The sequence below is a fragment of the Barbus barbus genome (assembly GCF_936440315.1).
Source record: "Barbus barbus genome assembly, chromosome: 21".
Classification (NCBI taxonomy): domain Eukaryota; kingdom Metazoa; phylum Chordata; class Actinopteri; order Cypriniformes; family Cyprinidae; genus Barbus; species Barbus barbus.
Genome location: NC_136749.1, coordinates 17,693,333 through 17,718,888, shown reverse-complemented (window position 1 = coordinate 17,718,888; position 25,556 = coordinate 17,693,333). Strand labels below are relative to the sequence as shown.

The window sequence follows — 25,556 nt, the reverse complement described above, 5'->3', positions numbered from 1 at the left end:
GTTCTTATTTTTTAATAAGAAAAATAAAATAATGACAAAGATTTTTTATCTTCACCCACTTTGGCCTAAATATCTGCCATGCATCTTTGTCTTTCTAGTTTGGCTGTAATGCTCAGACAACTTGTAAAACCAAAATAGTAAAACTAACAAAGAATCGGGATAAAAATCGTGAATCGTGATATTTCTATAAAAAATCGTGATATGATATTTTTCCCATATCGCCCACCCCTATGCTATACTACTACTTATTGCTCATGCTATTTTCTACAGTACTTCTTTGCATCATATACAGTACCACTTCCTCTCATCCTTTATCACTTCCTCATCTCATTTTCTCTCACCCTGGCCTACTTCCTTTCATCCTATTCTGTATTTTACCTCCTCATACCACTACCTGTTATTCTACTTTCTGTTACCTACTCTCATCCTTTACTACTTTTTATTACCCGTGCAATTTCCTACTTCTTTTCATCATATACAGTACTACTTCCTCTAAATCCTGTATCACTTCCTCTCATTCTGACTTAATGTTTTTAACCTACTTCCTCTCAACATATTCTACTTCCTCTTATCCTTTACTACCTGCCATTCTACTCTGTGAATTCCTCTCATCCTACAACACTTCCCCTCATCTTATAGAGCTTCCTAGTGTCCTATTTTACTTCCTGTCATCTTATTCCACTTCCTAGTTTCTTATATCCTGTCCTATTTTCTCTTTTACAAGTTTTCTCTCATCCCATCTCACCATCTTACTTCCTCTCATCCTATACCACTTTTTAATAGCCCTGCTATTTCCTGCTTCTTTGCATCACTTTCTCTCTCCCCTAAACTACTTCATATTTTCCTATCCTCAACATATTCTGCTTCCTTTTATCTTTTGCTACTTCCTTTCCACTACCTGTTATCCTAATTTCGCTCACTTCCTCTCATCCTATACCATGTCCCCTCTTCTTATAGAGCTTCCTGTTCCTGTCCTACTACTTGTCATCCTATTCTACTTCCTAATTCCTCATATCCTACTTCCTCTCATCTTATATCTTTTCCTGAAAGAGGCATATTTTTACAATCGGGATACCTAGAGGAGAGGCTCTTTCAACTTTATCATGTTTTTATGCAGGAGGGGCGTGAGCACCTGAAGAAGAGCGTGTCGTCATGGTTACCTAGCCTACAGAAAGAGGAAGAGTCATCGGCGAGCACAGAGCATCACATGGAGGAAGAAGATCAGAATAAGGTTTGTGCACAGGTGTTCGTGTTCCAAAGGCAATGGAGAGATAAAGATAGGATGCCTCATGACCTCTCCTTTGACCTCTTTCTGATGGCATGGAACGGAATAGTGCTGCGCTTAAAATGTTTTTAGTCTGGGAAAGATAAGGGAAGAAAGGAAACAAACTAGCTTATTTTATCTTTTCATTTTTCCTCTCAACACCAGGCCAAGGCTGTGGCAGTCTGCTGCAAGGGTGGCCCTGGGGCCACATGCGCAGACACACACACACACACACACACACACACACCGAGATCAGATCCTTCATCGAGTGACCACACTTCGCCGCTGACAGTCTTGCGACATAGTTTTTTTTGCTTAAGGCTACAAGTTTCATGCTTATTCAAAGACATATTTTCATTTCCATGTGCCTAAATGAATTTTTGCAGTTCATCTGTTAAGGAGGGCTCTATGCTGCTGAAGAAACAGAAAAACAAGCCTCGTCTGAACTGACTCGTTGAGGGAATTTATAAAAGTTATTTACTTTCCTGCTGGTTAAAATTTCAGGAAACTTTCTGGCACTAGACATACATTTGTCATATGTAGATGCAACTTTGCAACGTTTGGAAAATCTTGGCAGGTAGGAGAGTATGTGCCTGTTTAAAGCATGATGTAATCCGGGTTCAAAGCTCTTATCAACTCTTTTTACAAAAACCATTGATTTATTCAGTATAGAGATGAGAGATTGTGTTTGTATACAATACAACATCACAGACAGGCTACGATTAACACAAGAGATGAAGTGGCCTTGATGGTGTGATCATATATTGACTAAGTAAATAGTGTTTATAAAATTGGATTATTGAAATGTGCATTGACACCTTAAAAAAATCAGTCACGCTTCCCCTTTTCTTGCTAGTAGACAATACACTATTTGGCTTTTTCTGTCCTAAAATAGTTATTAAACACCTGTATTATTTGCAGTAATATAATTAAGAAAATTACCTACCAAATTTAAGCAATGTTGTGAGTAAAAAACGAGATTTATCAAAGGTTTATCGAAAGCATTTGTAGCACACTGCCGATTACCATTGACAGTACCTTCAACATGAACTTTAATTCTTCTGCAACAATACAGAGTTTGAAGTCCAAAGAGTGCAGATCTTTCAAACTATTTGTCAGTTTTATAGTTATATTCATAGACATTTTCCAGTACAAACAATATTCTGTAATAAACAATGTACATTAAAAGAAAATGAAGTAATACTTTTATTCAGCAAGGAAACATTAAATAGATCAAGAGTGACAGTAAAGACTTTTACATGGGTACAAACAAAAGATTTATATTTCAGATCAATTCTAATTAATTAAATATCAAGCAACAGAACTGTTTTCAGTAATAATTAGAAATGTTTCTTGAACACAAAAGCAGCATATTGTAATGATTTCTGAAGGATCATGTGACACTGAGGACTGGAGTGGTTAAAACATCAGCTTTTCCAATACAGGAGTAAATTACATTTTAAAATAGAAAAATATTTATTTTGGTGAGCCGAAGAGTCTTTCATCAAAAACAGTAAAAAACAAAAAACTAAATCTGGTTTAAAATTTTTGAATAGTGTATTTATTTTCTAATTCTTTTTTGTAAAATAGCTGTTAAAGAGTAGCATTTTATTCTATAATTATGAAAAAATATGAAAAATAAGTTTTCATAATTTTTGTTTTATCAAATCACATCATCAAGGCTTTTATGATCCTTAGCTAATTTACCTTTCAGTCAATATTTACTGTATTGTTTTTTGTTTTAGAGCAACATCCCACCTTATGAATCCAGAATAACAACAGCCAAACTGCTGATCGAGGCCGAGGAGTATGAGGTGAGATGATGGTCTAGGGCAACACTTTCAAGAAGAACATTTCAAATGTTTCAATCTGTTTAGAGAATTCAGAATTTAGTTTCAGAATGTTCAACTTCAATGCTTCTCGGCAAGGCAGAACTGAAATGTCATTGAATGTTGAAGATGAGCGTAAAGTACCTGTCAGTAATTCTTTGAGGTGGTGGTAATGCCGTCCTATACACGGGTTCAGCTGATGAGCTGTTCGCAAGCTACTGGGTTAGAAATCATTTCATAATAGTGCATTGGATCCATTCTAGAGTCAGTCCTTATTTATCCAGTGTGAGCACCGTTTAATCCAGGACAATCCATTCTTGCTGTGCAAGCATGTTTAAAGACCTATAGAATATATCTTGTACTACAAGTACACTAATATTAGCTATATGTCTAACAAACAGGCTTACATCTGTCAGTGTTATGTGTAATGAGAATGTTTAATGTGTGCTCTACTGCATCTGTAGAGTAAACCATCACCCAGTGTGTTATAATACTGTATAATTGTCAGCAGGACAGTTATTTACTACCTAAAGATGTCTGATGTTGTTATGAGGCTGGTGAGCTGAACAAATCAGTTGTTTTTGTTGTTATTGTTATTAATATTAAAGAAACACTTTTGAGAAACAAAATTTTAATGCATATGTTTCTGTTGAGTGCATGCGAACAGTCTACCAGTCAAAAGTTTTCGGACAGTAAGATTTTTTTTTTTTTTTTTGAGAAATCTCTTCTGCTCACCGAGCCTGCATTTATTTGATCCAAAGTACAGCACCGACAGTACAATTTTGAAATATTTTTACTATTTAAAAAATGTTTTCTATTTGCATATATTTTGTGTTTTAATGTATTTAAGTGTTAATTATTCCGGTGATTTCAAAGCTGATTTTTTTTAACACTACTCCAGTCACATCGTCCTTCAGAAATCATTCTAATATTCTGATTTGAATTCTTGAAGAGAATTCTTTGACAAAAACATTTGTTTCCCTTTAAACCCTTTTCTCTTTTTCTATCAGCACTAAGGTGTTCTTTGAATAATGCAGGATTGGTATTTTATTTGCACTTTACTGTGACCTTTGCAGTTGAGTGTGAGTGTGCAGGAGGACCCTTTTTGTGCAGTGTGTGTGAACGGCCTGACACCTGTCCAACACTCGGAGAGAGGTATCTGAAAAAGTGAGAGAAAAGAGAATTTAAATAATAGCGGAGAGGAAAAAGGAAGAATGATGGGGTCGAGAGACAGAATGAAGTAGGGCAGGACCAGGATGAGATGCTGTAAGGTGAGGGAGAGAGAATGATAAATTGACAGCTGTGAGGAGCACACTTTTCTTCAGTTCTTTTTCATACTTGCTTATGTTTGTTCGGTTCATCCTGAGGAGACAGTGAAGGACTGAGGGCTGCTGCCTGACTTTTAAAAAGCGTCTGCTCTCCCTTAGCCGAACACAAATAGAATCTCCTCTCAGCACGGGGGACATATTAATATTAAAACCAGTCACCTGGCTGTCTGTCAAAATGATGCCAAAGGTTGCAGGGTCGGCTCTGCGACAGCGGGTGTTTAGACAGAAGCCGGGCCCCCCGGCAGCAAGGCCCTTTGATTGGACAGCTGGGAAAGGTGAGCACTTCTAAACAGAGAGAAAGGGAGAGAGAAAGAGAAGGATGGATATCTAGAAGGCAGTCCAAGCTCCAGATATACTGTTGAATATTTTTTTTAAACAGTCAGCATATTAAAACTCAAGCCTAAATTGCTTAAAAATAATACATTTTTGTTATATATGTCCTTAGTTGTGTTTTACATGATTCATTAGTGCACATCAAAATAATAATAATAGTTGACTACTTAAATAATATGAAATTATAAAAAATAAAACATAAAACTGTGGTTTTCTTTCACCATAATTTAAATAGCAATCCATAGTTTTTACTTTCAAAAGCCACAATTTTGACAGTATTTTTCTCTAAAATTGCATATAATGTTAATTAATAGTTTTTTACTGTACATCTTAAGGTTTTCTGTAAAAAAGTGCAAGCATTTTTACAGTGCACAATAATATTATGACTATTTATATTTAGAGTATAGTAATTACTGTGATTTATATATTGATATTTTATTCACTAATTTGTCTTTCATCTGTATTGGAAAATGCTATATTTGTAGCTAGTTCTGAGTCCAGACTTTGGTCAAATAGAAATAATCTTGTGTGAGTATCTATTAACCTAAATCTCTCTCTATTTTTTTTATGTTTTTCCTAAAACATGAACAGTTTAACAAAATTATCATTATTTTTAATATTCTGACGAAGTGTAAAATGGTAAAATGTTGCAATACTTGGAAATAGTGAGTTTTTAAATTTTATTTAATGTTATCCTTTGAAGGTAGAAAGGCTCTGCATGATCTTATTACAGGAGTAAGATACAGTGCCCTCCAAAAGTATTGTAACAGTAAAGACAAAATTGCTCTGTTGGCTGTGGAGTAAAGACATTTGCAAATATGATTAAAAGATGAATATGAGACAAAACTACAGAATGTCACATTTTATTATTGGGTGATTTAACACATACATGTTTTACCAAATAAAAAGAACAGCACTTTTAGAGTTCATCCCACTCATTGATGTGAGCATAAGTATTGGGACAGTTGAACATAAGGCAGATATAAAAGATTAAAAGCTATTATTTAGTTGCAGATCCCTTGCGCACAATCACAGCAGTGAGTCTGTGACCCATAGACATCACCAGACTCTTGGTCTCATCCTTTGAAATACTTTTCCCAGCCTTTAATGCAGCAAATTCATGTTCAATCGGATTTAAATCTGCAGATTGACTTGGGCAATCTAAGACTTTCCATTTCTTTGCCCTTATAAGTTCCTTGACTGAACTGGCAGGGTGTTTTGGGGTCATTGTCCTGATACAATATGAAACACTTCCCAATGAATCTGGTGGTATTTTCTTGAATATTGGTAGGCAAGATGGTTTTGTACCCTTCCAAATTCATTCTGCTACTGTCATCATACATTAAGTCATCAGTAAAGTTGAGAGGGCCTATTCCAGAGGCAGCCATGCATGCCCATGCCATGACACCACCTCCACCATGCTTTACAGATGAGGCTGTATGCTTGGGATCATTACAGTTCCTTTTTTTCCTCCACATTTTTGCTTTCCCATCACTTAGATAAAGGTTCATCTTTGTCTCATCGGTCCATAAACACAGTTCCAAAACTCTTCTGGCTCACCTTTGTGCTTTTTTGCAAACTCTGATCTTGCCTTTCTATTTTTGGTGCTGGTCAGAGGTTTGCATCTTGCTGTGTAGCATCTGTTATTCTGAGTCAAAGTCTCCTGAGGACAGTAGATTGTCAGAGCATCACCCCAGCTTTCTGGAAGTTGTTGGTGATTTTACAGACACGTCTTTTATGGTTCATTTTCACAGCTTTTATGATTTGTCTGTCATCAACTACTGTTGTTTTCTCAGCCGATCAGGTAGTTGCTGGTGGTTTCCAAACTCTTGATTTCTCCATGCCCTTTATTTTTGCTAGAGCTCTAATTGACTTCCTTTTTTCTTTTAGCATCCAAATTGCTTGCTTTTCTCTCAAAGTCAGCTCCCTCGTCTTCATCCTGGTTTGTGTGTGTCATCATCGAATGCAAGATTCAGAATACAGAAGTAATGGATATAACTGATACAACACATTCCCTGCTTTTAATATCTGAAGAATTAATGCAACAGGACACAGCTGATCACTTAGAAAGACCTGTGAGGCAACTGTTCCAATACTTATGCTCACATCAGATAGAGGGATGAAACTCTAAAAGTGCTGAACTTCTTAGCTGGTAAAATATCTGTGTTGAATCACCCAATAATAAAATGTGACATTCTGTAGTTTTGTCTCATATTCATCTTTTAATCATATTTGTAAATGTCTTTACTCCACAGCCAACAGAGCAATTTTGTCTTTACTGTTCCAATACTTTTGGAGGGCACTGTATTTGCTTGCTTTATAGATTTATATATAGAATATGTGTGTGTCCTTGTGCCATAATGTCCTGCATGAACACATTCGATATTAGTTTTTTTGGCTATGTATGTAACTGCCAGACAGTGGCAATTCAAAATGAGTTTTGAGGACTCTGGAGAGTGTGTGTGTTTGTGTGTAGTGGCAGCGCATGCTGCATGAGTTAACTCAATATTAGCAAGGCCTTTTCCTGCTCCACTCCAGCTGGGTCAAAGCCTGACACACTATGTGACAGCATAAGATTGATGTCTTGCTTTGCTAGTGGGCTGAACAGAGGGAGGAGAGGAAGAGAGACACAGGCAGTAGGACGAGTGGGAGGAATGGAGAGAGCTGAAAGCGATATAGTTGTATGAAATGCAGTAGTTGGGAGGAGAAGGAAGTCTTGCCCTTTAAAAGTGACGAAGGTACTGTTTAATGTCAGTACGGAGGACTTAATTATCTTTAAAGAGGGAGATATTTAAAAGAAACTCAAACCCTAGGGACCAACACACAAGGTTATACACACAGAGACCCTTGTCCTAATTAGCCTTTTGGAGCCAATGACCACACACCAGTGCACTGGACTTTTCACTTTTTGTCTGTGAGCACAACAGCAGTAACCCCAAAAAGTATCTGGATACTTGGGCCACGCTTAAATTTATGAATGTCATTGCGTTATGTAACAAGATAGTATACCTCTTTTCGTTTGGGTTGGTTTTGGTTGAACCTAAATTGTTTAAACCTAATTCACCAAAACGGCTAAGAAAGGTTCTCACATCATTTGTTGTCAGATTTCACTTTTTTTCATTTGTAAAGGCCTGTTCACACCAAGCACGATAACTATAAAGATAATGTGATAAAGATATAGTTCTAAAAATTGTTCTCAGTATTAAAGAATAGCAGAGTCCACCACACCACAGCTATAATGATAAAGGCACAGAGAAACGATATCGTTGGAATCCCTTCCAGAATTTATTTTTTCCAGCTGATGAATGATAAAAACACTGACACCCAATCAGAATCCATCGTGCTATAACGAACTCGAGAATTTAAAGCGGCAGGCAAGTGTGTGCTTAGAATAAAATAACGATATCATTATCATTATCTTTATAGTTATCGTCCTTGGTGTCAATGGGCCTTAACTGAATGCAATTCATTTAGATTGATCCAAATTGTGTTTTTTCTGACCAAATCCCTTGTGGAGCACCTTTATTTGAGTTTAAAGAATGAAAAATTGGTCACCATTTACTTAAAGGGATAGTTCATTCAAAAATAAAATACTGTCATTAATTACTCACCTTCATGTCATTCCAAACCAGTAAGACCTTCATTCATCTTTGGGACACAAACTAAGATATTTTTGATCAAATCAAAAGAGTTTTCTGACCCTGCATAGACAGCAGTGCTACTACCACATTTAAGGACCACAGAGGTAGTAAGGACATTGTTAAAATAGTATCCAGCCCGAGAATACATTTTGTGCATAAATAAAACAAAAATTATGACTTTATTGAACAGATCTTCTCTAGGGCATGATGCTGTCCAATAGTTTGTCAATCAACTGGCTCTTTGAAAGTGATTTAAAGTACTTAATACTGGATTCAATAGAATTCATGTAACATTTTGTTGTGGGGTTTGAACCTACAACCTTTTGGTTTGGTTTGCTATGCCATGCTACTCTGTGATGTGATTTGTACTTGTCAGAATTTCTTACTCTAGGGTTTTGTTGATGTCAGGACACCTTTATACAGGATTAACATTGTGTCAGCTATAGATATGGCTTCTATAGTGATTTTCCTCTGAAGGAGCATATGACAGTCTCTTAGAGACTAAGCTGGCTTTAAGGCTTTAACACATTTCCACATCTTCACTGGGTACGAATAATGTTCTCTCTTTTTTCCATCTCTTTCTCATTCCGGTCTTTTGTTGTGTGTGTGTGTGTGTGTGTGTGTCGGAGCTCGGCGAGAGAGTCATCAGTAATCCTGACCGGCTCTGATAAGAATGATAATTTGGGAAGATACTCTCTTCCTTCGTGTCAGTCTCTGGAGGCTAAAAAAAAAAAAGAGGACTGAGGAGTATTTTTAGAGGTGAGGAAGCCATGTGTGTGTTAAGGCTGAGGTCATCTTTTGTGTTCACTTTTTGTTTCTAGATTGTTAAACTGTGTGTTCGAATTTTCATTTATTGAAAATATGTAGTAGTCTTTTTTTTCTTGTTTAAAATCCTATCCGTCCAGTGCGAGATGGATCTGAGTGTTTGTAACTCCTTGCAAACTGCTGATGTGATTGTTGGCACGATCTAATAAGGTTGAGGTAATAGAATTGCATCTGCTTTTGATTAGAAGACAGATTGTTTTGATTTAGGTCTCTGAGATGATATCAAAACATGTTTACTGTGTTTGTCGACCAGCCCAATACAGCAACATTGGCTCAACCATGATATAATTTTGAGATGGAATTGTTGTTTTGGTTGTTGTTTTGTCGTTTCAGGTGATGGGAGAGTTTGGGAAACTTGTTTGAAATTGTCAATATTTTAGTAATTTTGTTTAGTACTGCTAGAGATGAAGAAATTGCTCACATTTAAATAGCTGAAAATCAGATTTTCAAGTTAAAACTACCTGGTAAATGTCTCCCAGTATTCAGAATTAAATTGGACTTTTTGGCAAGAAAAATGTGTGAACAAATATGCATGCATGCGTGATTTTTACATTTAGATTACCCTAATGATTACCTAAATAATGAAATGCCTTTAACTGAAAATTGAGTGTTTAATCTTATTATTATACATTACTGACACTCGATCCTCCAGTTTGATACTGTTAAGTGCTTTGACACAATCTGTATTGTTAAAAGCACTATATAAATAAAGGTGACTTGACTTGACTTTACTAATGCCCATCATCTAATGCTAAAAGTAAATTTTTAAAAACACTAATTTAGCAACATTTAATTAAATAGTTTTAGCAAACCTCAAAATAAATATTTAAACAAAATAGTATAGATATAAAAATATATTTTGAGTTTATATTTTACATAACAGTATGGAATTAGAATATAATAGAAGGAAAAATAAAGAAAAATAAGATAAGAAGAAGAAAATATAAAAATATTTTTGGAGGGTAAGTACAATTTTTAATGAAATGAAATCTCCAGTTTCATTCAGGTTTACTTTTTTCAGAGTATTTTATTCTTTTTTCCTGAGAAGATCTGTTTTTGAATATTTATGGTTTAATTATTTTTATTTAGTCGCACAAATCTTGGTTTGAAAAGGCTGGTTTAATTACTGTACTTTTATCAGATTTTTAATCTCTGTTTTTCTTTTTATATGTGTGTCTTTGTGAAAAAGTGCTGTGGTGGTGTTTTAATTATCTGCTCATAACTAAACTAAATGAAACCAAGTATAAAACTTTTTCACCTCTACCAGCAGTGCGAACTATAAAGAGAGAGATTTCTGAAGCGTCTCCGCAGTGACCCTGGAGTCATGTTTCTATCCCTTCATGCAGGACTCATAAGCTCACTCCTAGTCTAATGCCACTCTGAGCTTCTCTCTAATTGAGATAATGCTTCTCCACAGCTCTAAGCTGGAGTGATTGGCTGACACTTTTAATAGCGGTTAGAGGAACTTTTAGCTAATGAAAAGAATGAAATGTCCATCAGGCACGGACACTGAATTATTGAGCACAAATCAAACCGTTATTTGATATGACTTTAAAGCTTTGGAGATAGCTGAGAGCCTTGTGTGATGCACCATGTGCTGTGAAAACTCACATACACATTTAGTGTTCAAGCATTTTGACCTGAAGATGCCAGAGGCTGTTTCCTCAACATATCTTTAATCAGAACTCTCTGCAGGGAGCTCTTAACTTTGAATTTCAGTTTAAGGAGCATCAAATGTTTGAAGAGGGCAAGGCCTATACAGTCACTGAGTTACACTGACCTGCCCTTTTAAAGTCTTCTATTCTTAATAAAATCATTAATCGTTGATCAGTATCCAATAATATATAAGGTTTTTGTTGGATTATAGATGTGCACATGATATATAATGCAACATCATCCTTAATATGTATGATTTGCATCTCTTACATTTTAGTTTAATGCTGAATTATATGGTCTTATAGACTACATAATGAAAGAATCCTATTTTTTCATAGATGCAAACAAACCTCTCTTTTGCTCCATATATATGTGTCTCAATCTCTATGGTGTTGAACTAAAATAATGAATGGTGAACTAAGCAGTAAAAGGTTCACACCATGAATACAGGTTTTTTACATAACAGAACTAATATGTTTCTCATAATCAGTATTTAAAGTAATAGTTCATCCAAAACGAAGGTTCAATATATTTTTTTATTAATCTCTATACAAACCTGTGGTTTTCTGGTTAACACAATTGTTAACATTAGAGATGCATTAGCTAAAAAAATGGCCATTATGTTTTTATAGCATTTATTTATCTTTGTTAATGTTAGTTAATAAAAATACAGTGCAGATTTTGAGCAGAATGTCAGAGCTCCTCTTTTTTTTTTTTTTTTTTTGTACAATGAAAGTGAATGTGGAAAGATGCTGCTGACCTCCAAAGAGGATAAAGCATTATAAAAGCAACATGACTTGTGGGCTAGGATGTACAATGTTATATACTGTGCATTTTTATGAGGAACAGAGTGAAATTTGTGCATGAGCATGATGCTTTTTTGTCTTTGGAGAGCAAGAGTAAACATTTTTTAATTATTGTTCATGCAACTTTGGAATGATGTGGGTGAGTAAATGAGTTTCATCAAAGCTTCATTTTCAGATGAAAGATACTTAGAGGGGAAAAAAAAGGTGTTGTGGTCTGTGCCAGAATTTAGTTTTGTGTAATATACAACCACACTATATATTGAAGTTAATTTAATTCATGTGATATAAATATGAAAGCTTCGACTTTTGACTGTCTTAATGATTTTAAATTATTTTACTAGGTAGATGCATAAAATACAGTCCTATCCAGAGACAAACACTCTCTCAGTGATTGTGGTAAACAGCTGATAAATAATGCAACGGTCGGGCTTAATTAGAAGCTGCTGATGAGTCATAAATTCTCATTTGAATATTCGGTCCCAGCGAAGCCTCGTTATTAAAACGAGCCGGCCCTAATCATTAATTATTCGTTGTCTGCCATGTCTCCAGTGATTGCTGGGGAAGAAAGCTTGTTTACTTTTTAACACTAGAGCCCAGGCAGGGATAAAGTGATCAAAAGAGATGAAATGGACAGTGTGTATGTGTGTGTGTGTTAGACTGCAAATGTGCAGGCCTGCTGCATTGCGGGACATTTTAGTGTTATTAGCCTATACATTTGCAGGCCTTCGCATTGTGGGACATTTTAGGATAATGACACTGTTCATGATTAATGTGTTCCTCTGTGTTCTCGCATGGATGTACACACGTGCAAATGTGCGTATGTGCTCATGAGCGCGGTGTAACACCCTCATAAGTCATATTCGTAGATCAGAAGAATGTGTCTTGTCATGAGGTCATATGAACGAGGTTAACGGTGTGTGTGGTAACCTTTTCACATACTCTCAGCAGACTTGAGATGGGCCATTAGCTCTTTTCCCGGTCATTTTCTCATCCACAAAACGTTCTGGCTGGGTTGGGAACGCAAGCCTGCTTTAAATCTTTCCCAGTGCCGTTTTATGCGCTGTCAGTCCAGCTTTATATTACCGTATTTGCACTGCATTGGGTCAGGTATGTATAGACAGGCCAAGGCCTCTATTTACAGCTGACCAAAAGCAGGGACGACATGAGCAAACATGGGCCAATGAGACCCAAAAGAGACTGTGGTGTCAGGCTTACAAGTCCAATATTGGTTCGGGTAGCCACTTTTTTTTTTTTTTTTGGATGTTTTAATAGTGTGGAATGGACTTATTTTTTTCCCTGTCTGCTGCCTTTCACTTCTCGGCTCATGAACCAGCAGAAAGTTGCTAGTGAAGGGCTCAGGACTGTCTCATTCTTGTGGCAGCTTCAGCTAGTCAGTGTTACGAGAACATTATTTTCATGATTTTAAGAGCCCAGCACATTTATGCACTGGAAAATGCTTACTATAATATAATGAAATATCTGCAGTTATGTTTTGCTTGCAAAAAATCTATTTTGTCAGAATGCATGGCTACTATTAAAGTACTATCTACTATCTAATTCTATTTGACTTATCCAATATATCCAGAGGTTATGATGCAAATAGTTATCATCTATCTCTTTAACAGTTGTGAGTTGTGAAATTTCTGTTAAAATATTTGGTAGCACTTTATTTTAAGGTGTCCTTGTTACACGTTACATGTAATCACTGTTATAATAACAATTAATTATGCATAATTACATGCAAGTAACCCTAATCCTAACCCTAGCATACAGCAAATACATGTAGTTAATTAATATTATACAGTATTTAAATGTATAATTGCACTGTAACAAGGACACCTTAAAATAACAATATTTTCCTATCAGACCTCTTATAAGGCTCCATATAGCCAATATTAATCCAATTAATTAATGACCGTGGGCCCGATGTTGTCAGACCTATGTTTCTCATGTCCTGTTTCCCTCCCTCTCGTGCCCATATTTGGTCTTTCCGTTCCTGTCCTCGTTTCATGTCATCATTAGTTTATTAGTCCCCAGCCTTGTGTTATTAATCATCTAGTTTAGTCTCCCCTTCTTTAGCCCTGTGTTTCCCTCCCTCTGTGTCCAGTCTGATCGTCATTCAGTGTTTATCTGTATCTCCAGCGATCCCTGAGTTTGTTCAGAGTCTTTTGAAGAAGCTCCTTGCCTCCTCGTTCCTGGCTCCTACGTCTGTTGTGACAGAAGACTGGACCCAAACCGTTACCTCTACGCCGTTTTCCCCTGTTTATTTTTTCCCCGTTTTTTGAAAAGTTTTTAGTTGTTCTGTTTTTTTACCGCGCTTCATCACCCTTGCCCGCCTAGATCTCCCGTTCGTAGAATATTCATGGGAATTCTGCAGGCTCGCCGCGGCGATGGCCCTCGATGACACTACCATCCTATCGCTGTTCTGGCACGGGGCCATTTCATAAGTCCCGTGCACCTCCCAGACACCACTGGACTAAAATGGAGGGAAGGGATCCTCCAGTGTCTGGAGAGTGTCCTGCCCCGAGCCAGAACAAGCCTGCCGTCGTCTGCGGCTCTGAAGTCATGTCCGCCACAGTCCGCGGGAAAAGTAACGCCGCCGTCCACGGCTCTTCTAAGCCCACCGTCCGCAGGGAGATTAACGCCGCCGTTCGCAGCCCACGCAAGCCCGCCCCGCGTTGCCCATGCAAGCCCGCCGCCATTCGCGGCAACCACAAGTCAGCCGCCCGTGGGCAACCCAAGTCCGCGCTGCCCGGGCGCCCCCAAGAGTCCGCGCTGCCCGAGCGCCCCCAAGTGCCCGCTCCTCCTAAATGCCAGCTGGATCAAGCCCCTACTTCCCCCGAGGAATTTTTTTGGGGGGGTAGTAGGGCTCCTGCCGTAGAGGCCGAGGCGGGGGCCGGGGCCGCGGTCTTGGAGGTCTATGAAGCTACCAGAATACTTTTTGTGCACAAAGAAAAAAAAAATAATGATCTTGACTTCCATGTCAAAAAATGAAAAATAAAAAATTGTTCCGTTGCTGTCTATGCAGGGTCAGAAAGCTTTCGGATTTCAGCAAAATATCTTAATTTGTGTTCTGAAGAAGAAAGAATGTCTTACAGGTTTGGATCGACATGAAGGTGAGCAATTAATGACACAATTTTAATAAGTTGTAATGTGATCCAGACTTCATGCTGATAGTCAAAAGTCTTGTTGAGAGGTGAGAGTTGGTCTCAGGTGTTGTTCTTTTATTGCTGAAGTGGCTTTTCCATTGTTTTACGGGGATGTCTGTCTGGAAGTGCTTTGTGCTGAGTGTGTTTGTGTCTCTATACAAAATATGTCTGAGAGGGGGGCATAAGACAGGCTCTGTCTGTCTTGGTTTGTGTACTAATAAACATCGCTGGCTCTAATGAATCATTAATGTTCTGTTTACCCAGCTTAATGAAGCACTGCTGATGAGGGCCTTTGTTGTGTATACATGTGAGTCTGTAGGAGTGAATGTGTGTGGCTGCTCTTTGTATGCAGATAAAGACTCCCAAACAAGAGGCAATAGTGAAAGAATGCATTTGCTGTAGTTTTTTTGTCATAATGTGAATATGTGAAAGTGGTAGAAAAGGAGCGAATAAGTATTATTTTTCAGAGTTTGTGTTTGGGTATGTTTGGTCTAATCTGCTAAGTTAATGACTTGTATTTGTCTGTGTTATTGGGTTTGTGTGTGTTTGTGTGAAACTCCCTTTCGATTGTTATTAGCTTCGTGTATTCCTTTGGCTCTAGTTCGCTCTAATCTTTCTGTCAATGATGCCCTTGTCATCCAATAACTGACTGGTTGTCATGGAAACGCATTTGTTCTCACATAGACCTGTCAGTCATTCAAAGAGTTCTGAGTTGTTTTGCCTTTGATGTGAATGCTGAGAAGATCAGCTCCAGAAATACAATGCAGCGTTGGGTTTCCTCCAACTTACAGTGTCAAGAGGAACTGTGATTCCCTATTGGCTCTTCATTCAGCTTACAGAAAATTACCAACACCCACTTTTAGATGAACTTGAGATCATTTAGCACCAAATCATTCCTGTAAGTTCACGTATCGAAAGGTGTGTGGCATGAAGGCTAATATTGCACAAGCTAATTTGCATGCAAAGAGTTAATGAGCTATTAAGATGATGCAATATTTGGATGTTGTACACTAGTTAATGCTGCTTTAAAGTCCTTGTACTTATTAACTTGAAAGATGTGATACGGTATGAAATAGAAAGTGATTTTGTTTGGAACAACATGGGCATGTTTGGCCTTTTCGTATTTTTCACTTAAGACAGAAAGCATTTAGCACTAATGTAGCTAAATGAAGAGCAAAGAATGTGCATTATGTGGGTAATTGATGCTGTATCTGTATTTTATCATACTCGTGCAGGGAATATAGTTTTGTCGCACAAGCCTGTCACCTCGTAAACGGTCTAAATGAGTCATTTATTCCTGCAAGCTTGTAATAGTTTTTCATCAGGGTACACAAAATGCAAAAGGAATACATTTTGCTGTAAAAAATCACATTAAAAAAAGAATCTCAGTAATGGTTTTTTTTTTTGCTCATTAAAATGGGTTACACACACAAAAAAAGGATAATATTTTGTAAAAATGTTCAAACTCAGATTAGCTAAAGGGGTGACTGTCAACCAGGGGGCCCCAGCAAACTTCCAAGATTACTTAAAATTATTTCAAATAAACCAAAACAACTAAAAATCTACATATTTCTTATCATTTCAGAGTCAGGATATATGAGAGAGCCTCATTTTAAAAGTGTGACGTCTAGACCTAGAAAAGTCATGTAAAATAATAAATAAAACTTCACTGGCATTATAATGAATACACATTTTTCTAGTTATGCTAAGCTCTAAAAATAATGTATTGGGTAGACATGAGTAAAAAATGAAATATTTAATCATGAAAAACTGAAAGTCATGAGGCATTTGAGTATTATTGTGGTTTTGGAGTCAAGGTTGAGGACCACTGAGATAAAGATAATTGTATCGGTAGTCTTATAAAAGCGGTTTTATTTGACATGCTGTGGGTTGCCTCATGAGGGCCACAATTTTGATTCTTGGAATAAATTTATCATCTCTTACAGTGCATAGTGTATTTCTACAATTGCATCAGATTTTTTATTTTTTTTGGCTTGATGCTGTATCTACACCATTAGTATAAGTCAGGGATTGTCCAGCAAAACATAAACAAAAACTGACTGCATATTTAACTGGCCATTTGGAATATTGCGGCTAAAAGAAACCCCAGTGTTCTGTTGGTAACTGATATTGTTGTGTGCCGTTTCATGTGAAGTTAAGACTAAAATTTGATCATTCAGATGTGATTTAAAGGCGTCATACTTGAAGTAATTTGCTGTCAACAGCACATTGTACTTTTCGTCCTTCTGTCTTTGGACAGGAGTTGGAGCTTTGTTGTTTGTTAACACTTATGAATTCTGTGTCTGTGCCACGTTTAATCTGTCAAATGAAATGTGCCGTTAATTTATGTAATCCTGTGTAAAAGGTGTCTTCCCAATGGGCTAATGCTCTTATCTCTGTGATACAGAGTTTGTTTGTGTGGATGAGAGAGAGAGAACGCCGATGAATATTCTTCCATCTCTTTGACAGCCTCTCATTGATATCTCATGGATGAGATTAAAATCTCCTAGGACTGGCAGTGCTTCTAAATTGGCACGAGTGCTTCATCTTCAGCTTTTCTTTGCCACATGTAAGCCTCCGGCATGTCACGCAAGCAAACTGACACTTCCCTTTGTTTGGAGTCCTGTCAGCAAGCGTCTGCTCTCTCCTGACTGTCAGTCAGAGCTCAGCTCTACTCCAGCGTCACAAGAGCTGCGGCACGTGGCTGACAGCTCCGCTGCCGCTGAAATCAAACTCTTGCAGTCAATGCGTCTCAGAGAGCGGGAAGGGAATGTGTTGTTGTTTGTCTGTGAGTGTGTTTGTTTCGTTACAGAGCTACTTGAAGGCATGCTGTGAAGCAGTCTTGTTTGCATATTCACAATGCATTGAGCTCTGGTGCTCACATGGATGGCAAGGTTTAAATTCATCTTGCAACATTTTCAAGTCGCTTTCCACTGGGGATGGGCATGTGCAATCAACTGGTAGATTTTCTAAGTTGGAAAAAAGTGTCAGTGAATTTTTCAAATAGTTTTCATTTTTTATTTTTATATTCATTTACATTTTTTTAAATAATATTGTAGTTTGTATATAATTTTGAAGGTTGTTAGCTTATTTTAACTATTTTAATATCTGATTTATATGATTCTATTACTAAATAAAAATCTATAAAATTGTTATTTTTATGTTCCATAAAATGTTTTCAAGTATACATTATTTGATAACTGTTTAAACTTTTTTTGACTATAAAATTACTCTAAATGCCCATCCATCTTCAGTGTTTCTGTCTAATAATTGGCATTAAATGCACATTATACACAGCACTCCAAGGCGCTCAACTACACATTCAGGTCATTGTTTCGAAATTATGCTTTTTAAAGACCAACAGTCTTTAGACTTTTAGATGCCCTGTATCAGGGGCATACAGAAAGCTGTTCTAAAGGATGCAGGAAATGCATAGTTGAGAACTCTTTAAGTTACACAGTGAAGCATGAGCTGAACTCTGTAACATCCAGGTGAGCCGAGTGCAGTTTGTGGTTTAAGCTGAGAAAGTCTGAAGAGAGACTTTTATTTTTATCACAGCGTGGGGGTAAAAGCTGGCATTCAGGGGTTTTTTTTGGCAGTGTTTCTTGCTTCTACGTTGCGGAAGTGCTGCTGTGATTTTGAACTGCACAGCTGAGTGGACTATAAGCTCCTCTTGACATTATATGTCCACGGCAGACTAATGAACTACATGCGATCAGAGCAGCTGACCTGCAGCAACGTCAGCACGTTTTTATGTAGGTCAATAGCATGTAACAAACAATACTATATACAGTGGTTGTTCTATCTATCCTTTTACACAAAAGTAATATAATGGTGGTAGTATATAGTGACTGTTTCAAATGGTAGTATATTTGTTTGTATATTTATTTGCAGCATACGTTTTAAATGTAGTTGCTGCTTCAATTTGACATGTTAATCTTTATTTAATTTAACATTTTTATTATAAGTTTTATTATATCATCATAAAAATATGGCACTCATGCACAAGACTGAAAAATGCGTGTGTATGTAGACCAACAATTAAAGGCAAAAAAATTAAATAAAAATAACATTCAAAAGGTAAAATAAACATAATTAAGCATAAAAGTATGTATGTAGTTACACTTCTGTTTTACGCTTTTGTAATGTTTAATGTTTATACCCCTCTCTTATCTCTATGTTATTTATATATAATATATGCCTAGGGCTGGGCGATAATTAGATAACGATAATTATCGCGATATAATTTTCCTCGATGAAACGATATGAAGAGTTCAAAATAATGTTTATGCAGCAAAAGCGAAATGAAACAGCGTGACTCATTTGAATCGCACCACACGGACCATTTATCTGCTTGGATCACAGTTCAAGTGCCGCGCGGCGCGAGTTCACTACAGCAGATGTGTTTACTCGGTCACGCGAGCACTAAACAGCGCTGTGAGCGCTTGCATTCAGCAATGAACATAAATGACTCTGTAATTTAAACTAGCCAAACAGGAGAAGCACTGTGTGCAACGAGACAGTTAGAAGGCATTTCAGTCTACACAACGCCATCATTTACCATGGATTTACTGTAGTAACACTCACTGCACCATGGTATTATGGTAGAAATGTGGGATATTCTCACTCAATTTTATTACAGGAGTAATGGTGTATAATTATAGTATGTATTTGTGATGAAGCTATAGCATGTGTGCATTTATACTGAATGTTTTTAGACTACTGTTTTTCATACAAATAGGCTAACGTACCTAAAAACCATATAGTTATATTTTTACCATGGTGTTGAGGTGCTATATGTGTGGTTTAAACTGTGTTTTTCATGATTTAAATGTATGCTACTATGGGAGACTAATGCTGCCATGGCTCAATTTAACCTCTGCATCCTAACTCAAGCTACTATCAAATGTGCATTTCTAAGAGACAAAAAAGTGATATTAATATTATCAGGCAACCCAAACCTGTTCCTTGATTTGAAACAATATCACTCATTAGAACATGCAGAAACTAAGAAGAAGAAGAAAAAAAAAAAAAAAAAAAAAAATATATATATATATTTATTTATTTATTTAGATATTTGTTTTGTTAAGGAAAATTTTATTGGTTTCTACAACTTTCACTTTGGAGCAAAAATCTGGCTTTAAACTTATCGGGATAATTATCGATATCGACTGATATGAAAAAAATTGTGATAATTTTTTTGGCCATATCGCCCAGCCCTATATATGCCTATGCATTTTTAAAAGTAAAGCATTTACAATGGTACATGTCTAAAAACATGGTACTTTTTTAGTGCCATGTTTCAGTTTCCATCTCCATTTGCCCCTTTTCTCTCTCTCTCTCTCTCTCGCTCTCTCTTATTGTCTGTTTCTCTCTCTACCTTCACTCCCTCACTCACACGCACACACACAAACACACAACACACTTGACTCACACTTTTGTACATGAATTTAGTTAAGAACAGTGTTCAGGGTTGTGAGGTTTAGTGTATTTTAGGTGCCATGTTGACAGAACATCAATAATAATCCTAATAAGGTCTGTGCGTGTGTTAGTATGAGTGCATGTTTAGATGAAGGTAGAGGGAAATCTATTTGTCTTGCCAGCAGAGGTCAGGGAGGGCATGTAGAAGCGTCAGAGCTCAGCAGGAGCAGCAGAAGAAGGAAAACGCAGCCTGAATTAGAGGAGAGAACAGAGACTGCACTGTTTCACACACACACACACACACACAATCGCACACAGACAGACATGCTGATACACATGTGTAACCTGTTACTGCATCAGCACAGAGATGCAGTGAGACTCACAGCACATCTGGAGGAGCGACAGGGCTGCATTCTCTTTCTCTCTCAATCAATAACTCTGTCAGCAAAGGCCATGAAAGATCAGACATGCACAATCCTAAAAGCAGATAACAAGAGGGGTTGCTTTGTGATATCTGTCCTGTGTGTTTGTCGCTCTCGGTCTGTCGCCCTTTTAATCATTACCTCCATGAGCGAAGGGCAAGAGAGATCAAACATTCACTTCTCTAAAAGCAGTTTACAGGCTGGATTGCTTCATGTTTGTGTTTTGGTGCTTTCTCTGTCTTGCTCTCTTTCACATACATCACACAACACACTTGACTTTCATTGTTAACAAGATCAATGGCTTTGGGTAACTGTCCTCTTTTTTTTTTCTCTCTATCTGTTTCTCTCTTTTTCTTGCATAAAAAGGAATCCATAAATATACCATGTGAATGAACGAAAAAATCTATATTTATTTATTTATTTTGTTCACTCATCAGTTAATCTTTAAAAACACTAATTATTATTGTAATTATGCAAATTAACACTCTTAAATGTAATCTTTAAATCTCAGAATAAATATCCATTTTTCATATTGTGCCTAAGTTGAGATGCCTAAATTTTTAGCCTCATAAGTTGAGATGCCTAAATTTTTAGCCTCATAAGTTGAGATGCCTAAATTCCTTTGTAGAAAAATTAATTTTTCTGTTTTGGTATTTTAATTAATTTATAAGAAAAGGGTATAAATATATTATGTCCACCTTATCCATACCATTATATAAGCCTTAATTGGATAAGTCTTTGCCCAGTTTGACACACATTTAATTTCCATTTTCTGTTTCCACACATATTTACAGCTGCTAACGTCAATCCAAACTGTTAACATTCTTTCACCACACTTTTTTACTTCTAAATAGAATTGATCTGCTATTTGTGTCACATTTGTTGTGAAATGGTCTTTAAATGGTGCAAAGCAACATGCATACATAAATGAATGCATAGTATAATTGACAATTAAAATAAAGTTACAGGTTAAGGAAAAAATTTGTAAAAGAAAAGCAGTGGTAAAATGTGTCTGTTATACTGAAGCAGAGGGAGACACATTGTGTTGCTATAGCACAGCAGTTATTGTTAACAGTTTTTAGCATTTCATTTCTATAAAAAGTATGGTGTATTCAATGTATGGTGTACAGATTTATTTTAAAAATCTTTCCCAGATATTTGTATTTTGTGCATTTTCTCAGAAAGTGCTCGACATCAGTCATCTTGCTGTCAGTTGTTGCACAGTCATTCATTGTGTTTTGTTACGGTATCCACTCTGAAAAACTCTCTTGAGCTGTGCCCAATCAGTGGTGAAACTTGGGCAGAGGCTTGCGATGGCAATAGGGCTGCAACAACTAATCGATAAAATCGATTATTATCGATTATGAAAATCATCGACAACGATTCTCATTATCGATTAATCGGGTCTGCCCACGGTGTACGTCCAACTTCAGCTGGTTAGTCAAATTACGGCACTGAATAATGCATTTCTATGGACAAAATGCATCTAAAAATAGTGGAGGAAACAGAATGAGATTCTGCCGGAGAAGCACGTGATCCAAGCTGCCCAAAACATGATAATTCTTTATTTTAAGCTTTAAGTTAATGCATAAGAGTAATGGCTTGCCCTGTCAGGCGCTTTGACAGATGCGTGTGCGTCCTCAGCGCAAAAACGTTCAGTTTACGGTCATATCCTTATCTATAAATGCCACAAATTCACGCGAGCATTTCCATTTTTGCATAAAGGTCCGTCCTGACAGTCTGTGTTAAGTTTAAAATACCGAATGAGCGCCGGCGCGGCGGGCGCGCGCACGCGCGTCAGACGGACAGAACACAGTAGAGAGGGAGACAATTAATAGGCTTTTCAGCGCAAACATATCCACTGTGCTGAATTATCTGTTGTTGAAAGTTAATTTAAGGTTTAAAAGTCAACATGCAGTGCGAATATTTTATGAGAGTAGGAACTTTAAAGGGATAACAGCGTGTAATTGTCTGTCTGAATATAAACATGAGACGCTCCATAACGGCCTTTTACAGGATAAAGAAATGACGAGGTGACTGTGATCAAAGTAGTTCCTGCAGAACATTACTCTTACCTGTTGGTTAACACTGAGTTTGTGTTTTTATTCGTCTTTATTATTATCTTTATTATTTTAATTTTTAATAGAGGTTTAAACTATATTCAATTTTTACAATGCTTAACAAATTTATGTAAGTTTAACAATGTGTTTATGTAAGGTTTGTGCCACTGCTGCTCTAAAGTAACAGTATTGGTGATAACCAAAATCATTTTTCGGCTTTCTGTACTGGTTAGTACTCCAATATGTGTAAGCTCTTTAGTAACAGTAGTAGGCTATTTTTAATGCTATAATATCATTATTGCTGTTATCTATGAAAGAAAACCAGAGCACTTATTTTTTTTTGTATTTTTTATTTGAGTATTTTTTTTTCGCGATACCCAATTGCAGTCAAAAAGTACATAAACAATACCAGCAAGAATGCAAGCTGTTATGAGGCCACTTTTTATTATTATGTCCAATAAATGACAATAACATTTTTAAATTTAAACAAATTTGACAAATTTCTAAAATATGTTTTCTCTTTATTATGATAAGTGGTCTAATAAATTAAGCACTGTATGTTTTCATAGCATTCAGTTGTCACGTTTGTTTGTAGAACATTGGGCAGAATGTGGAATAGTGTTTTTTTTGGTCAATATTTTTTAATCCGATTAATCGAAAGAATAATTGGCCAACTAATCGATTATCAAAATAATCGTTAGTTGCAGCCCTAGATGGCAATCACAGCATCCCATATCCACGCCTCTTGGCATGTGCTCTCTCCTGTATAACTTCTTTCTATATCATTTTGAGTGTTTACATTATTGTTTTTGTCTGTCTAAAAAGCAGTAATGTAGTGTATAGATAGCATATATGCAATGAACTTATGTACATATATGTATGTAATGACTTGTTTATTGCAACTTTGTGGTGCTGAAAACTCCTCGGCATGTTGTGTTCCAGAGCATCTCATTACTTTTTCCTCACTCCTTCTCTCCATCTTTCTCACTCTCTCTCTCTTTCTCATCCCAGTCTAATTATGTTTGACCTGACATTTGGGTTCCTCTTCTTAATTTCTCTAATTTGGCTGCTGTTCTTGTCTTCACACCCATCCTCCCTCCTCTCTGCTTGTCCTCACTTGCCTTATTATGATGTCCCTCAAGGCTCCGACCTAGGACCTTTCAGCTTGAAGCTATTTTATTTCTGCATAATTAGTAGTTTGTTTGTAATTACAAAAATACACACGGAACCCATGACGTGGACAAATATGTACAAACATTTAATATATGCTTCATCTTGAAGTGGGTTGAAGATCCATGAACTTCCTTTCTGGCAAAAGTTTTTTTCAATGCGTCTTTTTATTACTGACATTTTTTTTCTCCTGAAAACGTGACTTGATTTTGTGACAGGAAAGCTCCTTTGTCTACCTTTGATACTCCAAATAGGCTGCTTATCATACATTGTTGTCTGCGCGGAACCGTCCTGTGACGGTTTGTTAGGAAAGTAAATAGAGAGGACATTGACTCGTGTTACTTTGATCGTCACAAGAGGCTGCGCCACTTTCAAATTCTGAGTGAGAGCATGTTCAACAACAAGCTTTGTGTTGTCTGTTCCTTTGTGCTGGCCGTGAATGGCTTTTTGCACAATTTCATCTCTCTGCTTTTCAATATTCCAGTACCTGCTCTCCAGTGTTCACTTATCAAGGCTTTTTGGCTGTACATGTGTTTACATTTCTTGAAAAGTTATAGGCTTTTTGTAAATCTGACATTTGTGAAGACCTTATCTCATGTAATTCTGATTAAGAGAGGGACCTTCATTATACTTTTATACTACGTCTAAAACTAATGGTTGTATTGCTGAATTCTCAAAAAAAAAAAAAATTGAACCTGGACAGGTTTTTTTTTAAGGTCGAGCAGCTACAGCTTTTTCTTTTCAGTGTTATTTATATATATTTTGTTTGGAATCTCAAGGGAAACAAAGATAGGGCAGTTCTTATTGCAACAAAAACTGAAATATTTTTCTGTGATGTTGTTCTGTGTTTTTCTATTGAGAGAGGACACATACATTTGAGACATGAAAGATGATGTTCTTAAGAGCACTTTTGAGTCAAAAATTTGGATATGCAGAATGTGTGTATAGTTCTGTCCACTTGTAGGAGTGCCTTAAAGAGTAGAAAACCCCAAAATAATAGAAATATGTTGATGATTGTATAAGTTGATATCCAGGTCTGGGAAGAGTCATAAAAATAGTTTGGTCGAAAATATGTGAAAACCTTGACAGTATGTGAGGTATAAAAGCTAATTGATATGGAATAAATCCATAAAATTCCCAATTTTAAAGTATTTCACTCTTCTTTAATTTGTGTCATTCAATTTCATTTATTGCTTTAGTAAGATTTTATAATTTAACATATGCATCAAGTATGTTTTTGTCCGTGTTCATCCAGATCTGCATATTATTGGAATGGCAGAGATGAATTCGCTTATAAGTATTGTTACTCATTTCATTTGCTCAGTTACACACCCTCATGTCATTTCAAACCATTCTTTCTTCTGTGGAATAAATATTATTAGTATTTTTTTGCTTCGTACAATGGAAGTAAATGGTAACCAAAACTGTTTAGTTACCAACATTATTCCAAAAATATATTATTTTGTGTTCCACTGAATAAAGTAAGTCAAACAGGTTTGGAACGACATGAGGAGTAATTGATGACAGATCTATACCTTTTATAGTGCAAAATTTCTAAAGTGCTGTTCTAAAGATCTAGCATAGGTGTTACTGTCAAATTGAACCTACATGACAAATCACAGCTCAAGAGTCATAGTTTGCTGTTTGTAAGT

General features: G+C 36.6%; 1 protein-coding gene across 2 annotated transcripts in view; it reads left to right on the top strand.

Annotated features, from left to right (window-relative positions):
* Nucleotides 1-25,556, top strand: part of LOC306886820 (uncharacterized protein) — an 81,267-nt gene that overhangs the window by 10,629 nt on the left and 45,082 nt on the right. For both annotated transcript variants that reach the window (XM_079444137.1, XM_079444138.1), the window contains exons 7-8: nt 1,118-1,231; nt 3,010-3,078. In XM_079444137.1, the coding sequence (XP_079300263.1) occupies nt 1,118-1,231; nt 3,010-3,078 (183 nt within the window). The remainder of the gene's footprint in view (nt 1-1,117; nt 1,232-3,009; nt 3,079-25,556) is intronic.